At 43.7% G+C, this 14,352-nt stretch overlaps 1 protein-coding gene across 2 annotated transcripts in view; it reads left to right on the top strand.

The window, feature by feature from the left end:
- SYNPO2 (synaptopodin 2) overlaps positions 1 to 11,724 on the top strand; it is a 148,813-nt gene extending 137,089 nt beyond the window's left edge. The window contains exon 5 of one of the 2 annotated variants that reach the window (XM_084757808.1): positions 7,751 to 11,724. In XM_084757808.1, the coding sequence (XP_084613934.1) occupies positions 7,751 to 8,290 (540 nt within the window). In that variant the 3' untranslated portion in view covers positions 8,291 to 11,724. The remainder of the gene's footprint in view (positions 1 to 7,750) is intronic. The other variant, XM_084757809.1, reaches the window with a different exon arrangement.
- Positions 11,725 to 14,352: the final 2,628 nt, after the last annotated feature.

Genomic DNA, 14,352 nt, shown 5'->3' with positions numbered 1-14,352 from the left:
GAAACCTAACCAAAACAGCTGCTAATACTAACTGTTGTTTTCCTTGTTTGGTCTTATTTTTAAGAAATATATTTCAGGCTTCCTTTATGACCTGGGTATAATTTTTATGATTTCTCATTTGTCATATCAAAGCAGCTGGAAAACTTTGATTGATTCCTGCAGTCCCAGCCCTCAGGGGACAGGAAGAAGATGAATTAAATACTACTTTAGACCTGCCTCAAAGAAAATAAACAAAGATGTAGTTTGAAACTCCCACATTTCTATTACCTTGAATGGCCATCACCCATTTATTTAGAAAAAAAAGGTTGATAAATACATGAGGGGAGGATTGGGATGCAGCTCAGTGGCAGAGATCTTGTCTCAGATGAGCAAGGTCCAGAGTTCCATCCCCAGCATGACAAAAAAGGAAAAAGGGGGGAAAAGTGCCTAGGTCAGAGGTGAGGGAATGTGCTGGTCCTGAATCCCTGGCCACATGTACGTGACATGTGAAATGGACTATATTTTGTAAGTTGACCAAATATTTTAGTGATGGTAAGAAAATATCCTACTTATAGTAGTATGATATGGAAATCAAAATTCATTTAACAAATATTTCCTAAAGAGATTTTCTTTTGTTTTAAGACTATTCTCTCCCCACGTTCTTTTCTTTTGGGCCCTTTTTTGGCATTTTTGTTTTGGTTTGGTTTTTGGTTTTTGAGACAGGGTTTCCCTGTGTAGCCTTGGCTGTTCTAGACTTGCTTTGTAGACCAGGCTGGCCTCGAACTCCCAGGTGCTGAGACTAAAGGCGTGTGCCACCACACCTGACCCTTCTTTGGCATTTTTGAGAAAAGATCTCCCCTTGTAGCCTAAATTCTTGATCCCCCTTGCCTCGGCTTTCTGAATGCTGGGACTGTTGGCGTAGCTGCCAAGCCCAGGCTCTAGGACTGTCTCAACGAAACAAAAGCCTTTGTCCTAAGGCAGACTTCAGACCTTTAATTTCTCTCTCCAGGAGAAAAATAAAACAATTAAGTAAAACATTTCTCATGTTAGATTGAGTATGCACCTAGCGGTGTCGGGGAGAAACAGACAGAGAGACAGAGAGACAGAGAAAGGGGCAGGAAAGAGAGATGGGGACTTTGAGAGAGGTGGAATTCACAACAGACTGTGTGACATTTGAACAAGGCCTGATGAAAGAGAGGGGAGTCACGCTGGTGTCTGGAGCACTGTGTTCCGAACAGAAGCATCAGCAAGCGCCCCTGGTATGAGAATGCCTAGTGTCTCAGGAATTGCAAACAGAGACGCAGCGAGGACTCAGCAGATTGTGTGGGGCTATGCATAGGCCAACGGAAAGACTGTTGGCTTTTCCTTTTGTGAAGCAAGAAGCCACAGGGCAGTTTTAATCAGAGAGCTGCAGGTCATAATCTAACCCTCAGTAAGGCTAGGACACCAAAAACCGGCCAGAAGAAGCAAGGGTGGGACTAGGGACACACAGTGCTGACCCAGCTAGGGTGGCTGAGCCCAGCACCACGGCAGCAGTGGAAGTAGGGACAAACCACAAGGTACTAAAAGGGTTACGAGGTCAGCGCTGTAGAAATTCCTGACCAATCAGTGTCTACCTGTACGCAATGGGGAGTAATGGCTGCCGACTGCAAGGACTTCGCCTTAGCAAAGGGAGAGCTGGGCTGTTCCTCGGGCTTCTTGCCTGCTTGCTTCCACTTGCTCACCTCTCCTAGGGCTTCCGGTTCTCAGAAATTCTAATCAATGGCTTAAAAGGCCAAGGAAATAACAATCTGCTCCTGTTTTCTTGCTTTGGACCTCTCCAGAGCTGCTTGTGATAAAGCGACTGTTTGCAAAAAGCATTTTCTGATTATGTGTTTCAAAGAGAAAGGCACCAGAGGAGTTGAAATAATATTTGTCAAGTGGAAATGCTTTCTCCGTAGTGCATGGGTAAGCAAGATTTCAGCCAAGAAAATTGTTTTAGCTTTCAGAGTTTATGTGATAAAATATTTTGAGTCTGAAAGCCTGTATCATATTCGTCTCCTCTGGCTGCTAGGATAGTTCACGTTGCTTTAGAACTGCCTTTGAAGTAAACGTCAGATGGCATTTCTCTGCTAAAGCCATCACCAGACAGTTGAATAAGAAACCAACTAAACAGTTTTGCTAACCAGCTATGTGGATAAACAGTAATTAGTTGACCTGAAAAGATGGTTGTTTAAAAGTGGAGAATGCCCCTTGGCTCCTTTGTGCTTCTTAACTGAGGGCAGAGGCCAGGAGCAGCCCACCAGCAAGCAACAGAAAAGCATCTACATGTGATCTGTGCATAGTTCCTATACGCTGGTCACAGATTTAGTTAGAATTTAAATGGCCTTTTCCAAAATTCCTAAGATTGCATTCCATTTAGTTTCATGAATTCAAATGTTATGACTTAACAAACGGAAGTGAAAGACAATAGCAGGATGGCGAGAGTGACAATATGTGTGTTGAGGGGAGGGTGTTGAATCATCCCAGAATCTATGTAAGGATGCTTGTAAAGAAAGAGAAGTGAGCCGGCTGTGCTAGATCATGTCCGTAAGCCCAGCACGTTGAAGGTCGAGGCAGAAGGGTCGCTGGGAGGGTCAGCCTGCGCTACAGAGTGAGACCCTGCTTTGAGCCAAGCAGCCAACCACTGGGGAGAAGGAGGAGGAGGAGAACGCTGTGAGGAAGTAGTTCAAAGACATCGGGATCGATCATCAGGAAAAGCCATGGAAAGGGAAGTCCCCAAGCCGAGATTCAGGATGCCCTGGAAGCAAATAGGCCCTCTTCTGCAAGGCAGGCCCCGAGTAAGCCTTGAAGTCGCTCCTCTTAAGACCATTGGAAGTTCCTAGACAGTTTTCTTGAAATCAATTTGTAGACTAAACTTCTATTCCACTTTAAGGCCATGTTTTAAAAAAAACTATGATGGAGAGCTTTATGCGTGGCTGGCAGGAAATGGTGTGTGCGGGCAGAATGAAAATAAACCTCGTGTCTTAGCCAAGAAACCCCAGAGAGGAGCTGCTGCAAACTAACGTGAGAGTTTGGAACAGAATAATAGGCTTTACAAAGATTAATAATCACAAATCACGTCTGCAGGGCTTGCACTCCTCAGCCAGGTGTACGTAACTAAGCGGATGAGAACATGAGTCAGGGCAGCGGGGGGCCTGCAGCTCGGGAACCCTTCATCCTGTGGGAGAAGACTCTTCAAGGGGCATGTGAGACGAGCTGACAGGACAGGCAGCGTGAGGACAGCTGAGGGGTCAGAGAGGCCTGTGTGACCTCACACTCTCGGGAAGTCTGGAAAGGAAGAGAGAGGTTGGCAAACGGTTTTGGCAAAGAACCAGGAAATTTGCTGCCTCGTGCCCACAAATACTTGTTTCCTCATGGACCAAGACAGGTCAGGAGCAAGGGAACACTCGAGCAAGCAGCCTAGTCCCCAGGCCTCCCCTCCCCAGGGGGACAAATGGAGCCTAGCAGCCGCAAGCTAAGGTAGAAAGCTTCCTAAGCGAATACGAACGAGTGACAAATAACTTCCTAGAATGGCGAGAAATGACAGTGTCTTAGTTGTTGCTAAAATGAAGTACAGAGACCAAAAGCAACTTGAGGGTGGCAGGGGGTGGGGCCAGGGGGAGGTTCATTTCATCTTAAAGCTCCTAGGTCACGTTCCATCACCAAGCAAATCAGGGCAGGAACCTGCAGGCAGAACGGAAACAGAGGCTGTAGAGGAGTGCTGCTTACTGAGTTGCTCCCTCTGGCTTGCTTAGCCTACTTTCTTACACACCCCAGGGGCCATGCCAGGAATGGCGCCACCCACAATGGGCTGGCTCCTTCCTTAGCCATCGTCATTCATCAAAAAAAAAAAAAAAAGCCTTCGTGCAATTTGGTGGAGGTACCTTCTTAACTGAGGTACTTCTTTCCAGATAGCTCTATTTGTCACACACACACACACACACACACACACACACACAGTCAAGTAAGAATCGAGAACCATGGCGTTAGGCCTCTGGGAGCAATCTTTGCATCTATCCTATGAAGCTTCCCCTCTCCAACTGTCTGTCCTCAAGAGCTAAAAACCCAAAGATAGTGCTACAGAAAAAAAATATCCCCTTTCTCTTTGCTTTTCTTTAGTCCTTGCCCTTCATCCCAGCTAGGCAGAGTTAGCAAGCTTAAGGAGGAGAGAGAGAGAGAGAGAGAGAGAGAGAGAGAGAGAGAGAGAGAGAGAGAGAGAGGAGAGAGAGCACCCTTCCCTACAGCAGGTGAGCCTCAAGACTGGAGAAAGGGCAGGCGCCTTCACTGTCAGTTAAAATTAGAGTTTAGACGGGGGCGGAGCCTTCTAATTCAAAATAAGACTGGTTTGGGTAACTCGAGTGGCGACAGACTTTCCCTAAAAGTAACCAGGATGCCAGGACCTGCTTGGTTTTGGCAGCAGGAAAAACTTCTTTCCTTTTGTTAAACAAAACCTCAAAGGTAATGGAGCAGAGAGAAACAATTTGATTATGTCACCAGGAAAGAGAGCTTGAGATATCAGCTACTAATAAATGCTAAGTGCTCTCTGATCAAAACACTTTAATTCGGGCCTGTCAGGATAACTCAGTGGGTAGAAACACTAACCATGCAAGCCTGCCATGAGTGTAGCCCTTGATACCACCGTGGGAAAGAACCCACTCCTGAAAATTGTCCTCTGACCTCCATACTCTCTCTCTCCCTCCTTCCCTCCCCCCTCTCTCTTTCACACACACACACACACACACACACACACACACACACACATACACACACACACATCTCTCTCTCACACACACACCTCTCTCATACACACACATCTCTCTCACACACACATACACACCTCTCTCTCTCCCTCTCTCTCTCTCACACACACATCTCTCTCATACACACATCTCTCTCACACACACACACATCTCTCTCTCATACACACACATCTCTCTCATACACACACATCTCTCTCACACATACACACCTCTCTCTCTCCCTCTCTCTCTCTCTCACACACACACACACATCTCTCTCTCATACACACACATCTCTCTCTCACACACATACACAACTCTCTCTCACACACACACACATCTCTCTCTCTCTCTCTCTCTCTCTCTCTCACACACACACACACACACACATACACACACACACACATACACGATAATATCACATTTTTTTATTCTTTTGGTAATAATAAAGTACACGGTAGAGGCCACAGTCCCTGGGGTTATGCTAGGCTTCTACCACACCAGATGCAAACTTCAAAACAGAAGAAATGCTTCTGGTATTTTCAGGTCCTTTAGTCATCAAGACGGGTCACATGGCTTCAGTCACCACCTAAGCAGGGAGCAGCGGGAGCCTCAGGACAGAGACAGACAGAAGGATGTGATACTGATGAACAAGACATAAAGACTAAACTAGGCGTGACCGTGAGGATAGAAACATTTGTGTTCTGGGCACAGACAAAACCAACTATGCACCTATAGACAAGTTATGTATATCTCCAGCCTAAGTTAGAAGCGCACCCCCCCATGATTTGCAGCTAAGTTAGAAGCGCACCCCACCCCCCATGATTCTCAGCTAACGGGTCATGAAGGCACATGAGGTGGGGAAGGCACATGAGGCGGGGCCGTGTAAAGCACAGGACTCACTTTATCCACTGATGTCATTCTGCTTCCATCCTCACAGCTGACAGCGTCGTCATACTTGTCATCTGTGTTTCCACATGGAACTTCATATGATCTTTTAATATGTTTTTTAAATCCCTGCCCCCACTGAAAGCCCTGACTTTCTCTTTCATTAACACACCTCAAAAGTTTGCTTGTCTCTGTGCATATTTGACTAATTAACATGTATGTTAGAATTAGAAAATTCTAATTAGGTTCTAATTAGGAAAAAAAGCCTCATCTTTCATATTAGTGTATCACTGAAAATACTTAAAACTTTGAATTTCTACTAAGCTTCGATTCCTCTGAAGATTTTTGAAGTAAGTGAGTTGGGAGAAAGAGCAGAAAATAAATTTCGGTCAGCCTGTGTTTACGATATCTCATCACTTCAGTGTGTGCAGTCACATTGTGGGGTGTGTGTGTGTGTGTGTGTGTGTGTGTGTGTGTGTGTGTGTGTGTGTGTGTTCCGAGGTTGTCCTGTGTTGCTGTAGAATCCTGGACTCCCTTATCTGTTCCTGTCCCCTCAACTGTGTTGCTGTAAGCACTTGCCATGGGCTGAAAGAGCTGCACCTGGTCAGATGCGTCCTCTACAGGTATCACTGGGAATCTGAGAATTTTCCCTGGGGAATCTGGGGACCAAAGCTGTCCATCCCTTCCATAGCTACTGGCAAAGAGAGGAGCTATATGTCTTTCCCAGACAATGGGTTTTTTTTTTTGTTTTTTTGTTTTGTTTTGTTTTGTTTTGTTTGTTTTTGGTAAAAGATAAGAATAAAAGCCTCTTCCTTCCTTCCTTCCTGCCTTCCTTCCAAGGTAGGTAGGGTGTCTTTTCACTGGGTAATTAATTGTTGGACATAACATGGGGACTCAAACGGTGCTAGAGCGCATGCTTCAGAGCACAGATCTTACTGCCTTTTTGTCTTTCGCTCACAGAGCAGTGTTTGGTAGTAGTAGATAGGCCTAAAAGATATTAAAGAAGTATGTGAATATATGCATGAGTAATATAGAATTTGTGCAATTTTGTTGTCGGAATTTTAAAATGTAGATGTAGGTCAAAGGTGACAAAGGCCCCTGCCACCCTAGCCAGCTCCACCTTATAAAGAGGGTTGTCATAGCTCTGGATTAAGATAAGGACATTAATAGAAACAAATGTTTGCCAGGATTCAACATCAAAGGCAAGTTTTAGTGACCAAAAGGAGAACCAACATTCACTACAGTGACGTCTTTATTCTTCAGAGCCAGATCAAGAATCAGTCATCTATCACAGCGTACCTGTGTGTGTGTGTGTGTGTGTGTGTGTGTGTGTGTGTGTGTGTGTGTGTGTGTGTGTGTAAAACCAGAGCCAAAATACAAGTGAGACTAACAGAGTGACTTCCTTGATTGCTTCCATGGGCCGTACTTCGCCCTTGTGAACTAAAGACACAAGAGCTTAGTGGCTCAGGGCGACAATCCTAGCACTCAGGAGACTGTGTCAGTAGGATTGCCCAGAGACCAGCCTGGACTGCAGAATGAGAGCACGTCCCTAAAGCCATGGGGGGAGGGGAATGAAGACCCGTGTCATGTGGCCTCCATCATATACACAGATTCTGAGAGGAGAGACGGCGGTCCGTCCTTCACACAAGCAACTCCTTCTAAGTATCTTTTAATGCTTTGTTGCATTCACCGAACCAAAATAAGGCAAGCAATTAAAAGCTACTCAGAAAAAGTAAAAATGGTAGGTATTGTGTGGCCCATTTCTGCAGTTATCCCTGCTTTGTTTATTTGGTGCCGGGAAAAACAGGTCTGGAATAAAGCAGATGGGCTGTGGGTGTGGCAGAGAGAAGGGCAGATCCCAGGGGCGTTAGGGTTCCTGCCGTGAGGTTACTCCTGGGGAAAATATGGCAAGAGTTTGAACTATAAAAACAAAGAGGGTGGGAACCAAGCAGCAGACCAGAGCTGGAACAAGCTAAGTAAGACAGTGGGCCATGCTTCAAGCCCCTGAGCACTTCAGGACTTAAATCTGTGCAATGCTTGGACGCGGTGCTATGGGTGCTTTGCAGTAGTAATAAGCACAAATAGATGCCCACGAGGTACGTCAACATTTTCTTTCTTTTTAGGAGAGCGAACGCAGCCTTTCTCTCCCTGGAAGATCAGCCCCGCCCATCATTTCTGCATCTCCTTGGCTGTACCAGCCTCCTTGCAGTTACTCTGGCACACCGACCCTCGGGCTGGAGAAAACTAACAAGAGACCAACACCTTGGGAAGCAGCTGCCAAGTCTCCACTCGGTCTAGTGGATGATGCCTTCAGACCCAGGAACATCCAGGAATCCATTGTGGCGAATGTCCTCTCTGCAGCTCGGAGGAAGGTGTTTCCAGGGTCCCAAAAGGACTGGAAAGAGAGACTGGCCTTTGTCCCTCAAACTCAGAAGACCAACATGAGCTATTACGAAAGGCAAGAATATAATGCTCCATTGCCAGTCAACAGCCAAGTGTCTACCCACTCCTTATATACTTCCCAGTTGCCATATGTGTGTTATAGGCAGGAGTCCAGGAATGATTCGAAAACGATGCCCATGGAGACCAGGTCTGAATATTGTCTTTCTCTGGGTGGTTGCAACTATAACCCACACCCAAGGGGGTGGAGACACCAACCATGAAAGCTAGTGTGACAATCGAGTGGGTTTTGTCATTTATGTTCGTGATCCTTTGTAGGGTTCTTTACTTTTAAAAATAGACTCAGATTTGATCCACTTTTAGTCCTGTGTGGCTCTCACAGGTCATTTACCTTAGCGTACAGGTGTGTAAACACACAAGTGTGGAGCACTTCCTTGTTTGCTGATGCCACTGGAACTGCTTGGAAGGCAAGCAGTGAGCAGGGTGTGGTGGCACACACACACACACACCCATAATCTCAGTGCTTGTGAGACAAGGCAGAACACCAGGAATTCAAGATAATCCTCAGGCACATAGTTTGAGGTCTTCTTGGAATACATGAAACCATGACTCAAAATATTTTATTTTCTTGCACTGATATTCTGGCACGTATATAAAATTCCATTTGTAAGGAGCCCTGTGCAACTCAAGTTCACTCAATTTCAGTGAATCCAAGGATTTCCTTTTCTGTGCCTTAGTCCAATAAGAAAGTATTAGAATATGGTGTACTAATTACCAGCAGTTCTAATAGCAAGGCATGTAAAATTCTCTTATTAATTTTTAACTTAGCATACAAAGGAAGGGATTTCATTTTGTCATGTTTATATGTGTATGGCATTAAACTCTGTTCTAATCTGTCACCCCATTGCCCTTCCTCATGCCACCAGCTTTTCCTCTGGCTAGTTCCCATTCTTTCTATTAGGAGAAACTCCTAAGACATGCCTGACAAGAAGTAATAATTATAAAGAAAAGAATGCCTTTGCTGTTATTTCAAACATTTCTCTAAAAATATTTTAGATGTGGTTCAGATGCTTTAAAAGGAAGAAGTGGAAATGTTCTATTTCTTCTTCTTCTTCTTCTTCTTCTTCTTCTTCTTCTTCTTCTTCTTCTTCTTCTTCCTCTTCTTCTTCTTCTTCTGGTTGTTTGTGACAATGCTTTGCTATGTATCCCTGGCTGGTGTGGTACCCTCTTTGTAGCCCAGGCTATCCTCAAACTCCTGCAACCACCCTACCTTTCAAGTGTTGGGATTTCAGGTGGGCACCATCATGCCTGGGTGAAATAGGAATGTTCTTAGTCAGAAATATGTCCAAGTGGGGTAACTACACAACTCAGAAGGACTTTGGAGAAAACTGTAGTAGGTGGGAAGCACAAATCTAGGTATTGGATTTATTTCCAATCTATGTAAAGCCAGCAGCTTGAGACAGCAAGACTTAAGTTCAATTGTTCTCATCTGTCTGATGAGAAGCTTAGATTGTCTAATTGCTTAGGTTCTTAACAATCCTGATGTCGAGAGATTCTCTTGGTAGAATGACCTTTGGTGCATTTTTTACTGTTGCTCATCACATAAATAGCAGATTACCTTTAGGAGTGGATGAGGTCATTAGTGTCATGAAATGTGTCACTAAAGTTCCCAAGAGGAATTTCTAAGTGGTGGGTTTTGTGCTATGTGGAGTGAAGGTTGCTGTAAAGACAAAAATATTAATGGATTTAAGGAAGTGGTAGATGAATACGCATGCCTTCGTTATGCGACTGTTGTTCCTGACCTCTTACTTGGTTACAGAAAACAAGCAGAAGAAGTGTCCATGAGGGCGGCTTCTAGGCTGTTGAGAGGAAGTTAGGCGGCTGACTCACCTCTCCGGTAACCCATGCCTTATAAGCATGGCCACAAAGCAGACCAACACCTCCTCCTTACTGCTCAATCCACACGGTGTTAAATACAAGGGAATTCAAAGTAGCTCAGATCACCATCAAGCCTATCTAGAATAATGTTTTAATTTTAAAAATCTTGAGTGTTTAAATCATCATGGCTTTTAAAAAGTGATCATTTTGTTTTTTTATTTTCCTTTTCAACTCTTCATCTTATCATTATGATGGTATTTTTCACAGAATAAAAATGAACTTTGAGCATGCAAATCGTCTCTTACCTTAAAAGTTAAAAAATAAAATTGAAGGCGCTACAGTAAGCTCTACAGGTGGCAGGAGTGGCCAGATACTAATTTGTTCAGCTATGCAGCAAAGTAAAAGATGGCTACGTTCCAAAATTTGATTGCTAGCTAGGTGTGGTGTCTCCTGCCTGCAGCCCAAGACTGATGGACGAAGGAAGGGGACTGCCAAAAATTCCAGGCCACCCTGGGTACAAATGAGACCTGTGTCAGCAAAACTTTCATTGTTCACTCATCTAAAATTAATATTGTGTTAATTCCCTTACATTATAAAATGTAATTATTGGAACTCATGAGTTGTTTTTGTAGACTCTTAAAAGAATAATGTCAGGATCATGGAGTCTTAAGAATCATTCGCACATGACCCTTATTATGTTCAACTTTATCGGTGTTTTGGTCATTCTATAGTAAGCTACTTTAAGAAAAGATTTAACAGCAAAGACCTTATTGACTGGGTCCACATTCTATGAACTTTCTTTTGTTCGTGCTAGGCTGCAGTTCCACCAGTTGATTCACATCACACTCTCTGCTAAAACTCATTAGACTCAAAAGAAGAGATGTTTTAGATATTATTATAAAATGCACTTGTCCTCAGGCTTGTACCACACCAAAGCTAGCACTTGCACTGAGCTACCAGAATGTATTCTGTGCAACAGAGAGGCTGCACACTCTGTTCACACAGACACGAGTGTCGTTATCAGACAGCGATGCTTCAACAAGTCAAACTGTAGATAACGTTGAAAAGCAAGAATGCCACTGCAAATCAACACCAGGTCCGCTGTGGTGTTTTCCCGTAGTTGACTGGACAGTGATTACAGTTCCATCGCTGACATTCAACTACCCTGAGACATCCAGCTGTTGTGGTTGGAACTTTTTCAACAACTCTTGTTCTAACAAGAATACAAAGAGTCGGTCTCGTTTTCCAAACAACAATGCGTGTACAGAAGAGCTTTGAAAAGTATGCCACATTTGTTGCAAGACATAATTCAATCACCTGCAGCTACATAGTGTTTTACTAAACCTGTTCTAAGGGTTGAGCATGCCAGTCAGAGAGACATTGATTTGGCATTTCCTCCCATTGAGTGCCAACATCATATCGTTGCATGGAGTGGATGAGTTAAGCTTGAACTCTGAGTGTGCTGGCTGCATAGATCCTAGTCACTTTGTTTTTGATGGTGTTTCATGATTGGCAGCATCGTGCACCTTGGAGAGCATGCTGGGGCTTAATCATAGATAGGTAGGTGTGTTAATGACTTAAAACTTTGGATTAAAATTTATATCAAGTAGGGACAGTTATAAAGGAGAGTAATTGCAGGAATGTTTCTTAAGAAAAAGTAGATTATCACACTTGGTTTCTATGCAAAGTAGAAGTAACTGCTGCACGATTTATACTTTACTATTAAAGTGTCATTTAAAATTCTCTCTGTCCCCAAAGGCTATATTTGAAAGACTTGAGCTGAAAATCCATATGATATTAGTAATAAATGTAACTTGAAAATCAAGCCAGGAGCCTTTTCATTTCTTTCCATGTAAATATCATTTTGAGTTATTTTGCATTGCAAAGGAGATTTATTCCTTGCCTAGTATAGGTTTGTAAATTTCATTTTTCCACAACGGCTTCCAGACATGTAATGATTGCCTGCTCCATGGAACTATTTTAACTGTTTTATTTTGTTGGTTGTTTGGTTGGTTGGTTATCAATTCTGTGACATTTACTAAAGACTGAATCAAGCCATAGTGTGAGAAGGGCAGCACTGGAGCCCTGCAGCAGGGAATCAGATGGCGTTCAACTCCACATGCGGCATGGTAGAGATGACTCACAGAGCAGGGGCACGTGGGAAGGGCTGGGTGAGGGATAATTAAGAACAGTTCAGGCATTGAAGAGTCCGGATAAGCCAAACCAACAGGGTGCTTGCTGCTGACAGGCCAAGATGTTCGAACTCTGGGGAGTGTTGGAAGATAAGGAGCCTGATTAGATATCCAAAGCGGGGGCTTATCCTACACGGAGTTTGCCATGTTCCTTACTGAAACTGCATTTTCTGAGGAGGCATACAGATATGCATAATTCACATATTGATTAACCCTTGGCCAAGCAAAGAATCTCTATTACTGTAACATTCAAAAAGTTCTTTCAAAACTCACTTGAAAATACAGTCAATTCCACACATTAGGAAGTTGGGGTTCAGCCAGAAGTGGTATCATATGCTTGTAATCCCAGAACATTGGAGGCTGAAGCAGGTGAGTCATACGTTCAAGGCCATTCTCACTTACATGGCAAGCGGCCTGTCTCAAAAACCAAAGCAAAGGCCCAGGAAAACAAAAAGAAGCATGGATCTAGGGTGCCTACCATTGTTCTCTTGACAAGATCTAGAGCCATGTAGCATTCGAGCCTCATGGTGCTCCAGTGAGAGATTCTGGATGGTGTAGTTAGCCTTTGTCCACATCTCTGAAACAGGGACTTTCTAGGTTGATGGAGACAGGAAGACCCACCCTAACATCAGACAGGACCACTCCACAAACTCGAGTCCTGGGCTTCAGCAAAAGGAAGAGCCCTCTGGGCCTGTCACTCTCTGCTTCTTGACTGCTGAAGCGCTGTGACAAGCTACCTTGTACCCTCCTTGCCATTACTTCCTTGTGATAGACTGTAGCCTCGGGCTGTGAGCCAAAACAACCGCTTCCCCTCAGGTTATATGCTTTTGTTTGTTTGGTTTTTTGTTTTGGGTTTTGTTTGTTTGTTTGTTTGTTTGTTTTTGAGACTACTTCTCAGCCTATGAAAAGTAACTAATACAGAATCCAAACAGTTTTTGAGATATTATTCTTGATGTATTAGAAATCAATTCCAAGCATAAACACAGCCAGTACATGAGTAAAAAGGATACTGCTAAATTCTCAAACCATGGGCTATTTCCCAGTGTGGCACGCAGTATTTCTAACGCATTGCCCATTTTGGGCTGGCCAAATCTCACCTATGTTAAACTCAACTGTTTGTGTGTGTGTGTGTGTGTGTGTGTGTGTGTGTGTGTGTGTGTGTGTGTGTCTTCCTTAGAAATGGCTTTGGCTTTTCCTATAGAATCTTAAACCACTAGAATGTGAGTTTCCCAGTCAATCTGTATCACACAGCACAGTTTTCCCACATTTTTATTTGTTTATTTTTGGTAAATATAAAACAAAATGACCATTTTGGGCCTCCTAATAAAAAATGTTTTAATGAGCCATTGTTTGAAAGCATCCTTCAATAATAAGGAATGTTTTAAAAGTTTATGTGACTTATGGGAAAATAGCAAGCCCAGGGATATATAATTCAGGGATAGACTGCTGATGTAGCAGATGACATATTTTGGTCCCAGGCCTAGGAAGAGAGCATTGGAGGGAGGAAAGGAGGCAGAAAACTGTCCTGCCTTAAGGTACAATTCCTGTACTAAACGCTCCTTTCCCCTGAGAATTCTGAGGCTTGGTAAACTATAAGCTTCAAACACACTGAGGCATTTCTATATGGTAGTGTCATTTCCATATGGACTCAAAAGGAAGCCCAACACAGAGGAAACTCGGGTCACTTGCCTAGTCTCCCAAGAAGACGGCAACAAAATGGAGCCAAGACTATAGCGCCTCCCCAGTGCACACAATAGCAGTTGGGGAGCTCAGTACATGCCTCATATCCCAGCAACCTTGGGACGCCACTAACTGATTCTTTTCAGTTAGTAGGGCAGTACTTTTCATGAAGTGATGAGTCAGTACTGACAGGCTTATAAACGTGACTGTTCATCTTTCTAGAACAATCTCACAATCCCCTTCCCCCTTCATAAAAAAAAAAAAAGACACTTTCATTATGGGCACTGAAAGATGAAATGAATTCCCTGCATCTGGCATATTTTCTCTCCCTACAGCCTTCTTGAAGACTGGCTTTCTTGAGCCCTTCTCCTTAGCTTTCCTCTCAAACTCTTTCATAAACTTTCCCCCAGCTCCTATTTTGCCAAGAGGAAGCCTTGGCTAGCCTGCACAGCATTTGTACTTTGGCTTTTCACTTAAAAATTATGAAAAGACTTTGTACAGCATGAACACCACACCAGGATATTGCCAAATAAATTAGAATAGCATAATCTTACGCCAAAATCCAACCGCCACAG

The sequence above is a fragment of the Acomys minous genome (genome assembly GCF_964271855.1).
Source record: "Acomys minous genome assembly, chromosome: 14".
Classification (NCBI taxonomy): Eukaryota; Metazoa; Chordata; class Mammalia; order Rodentia; family Muridae; genus Acomys; species Acomys minous.
Note: the sequence above shows the minus strand (reverse complement) of the source record. Positions and strands in the feature narration are given on the sequence as shown.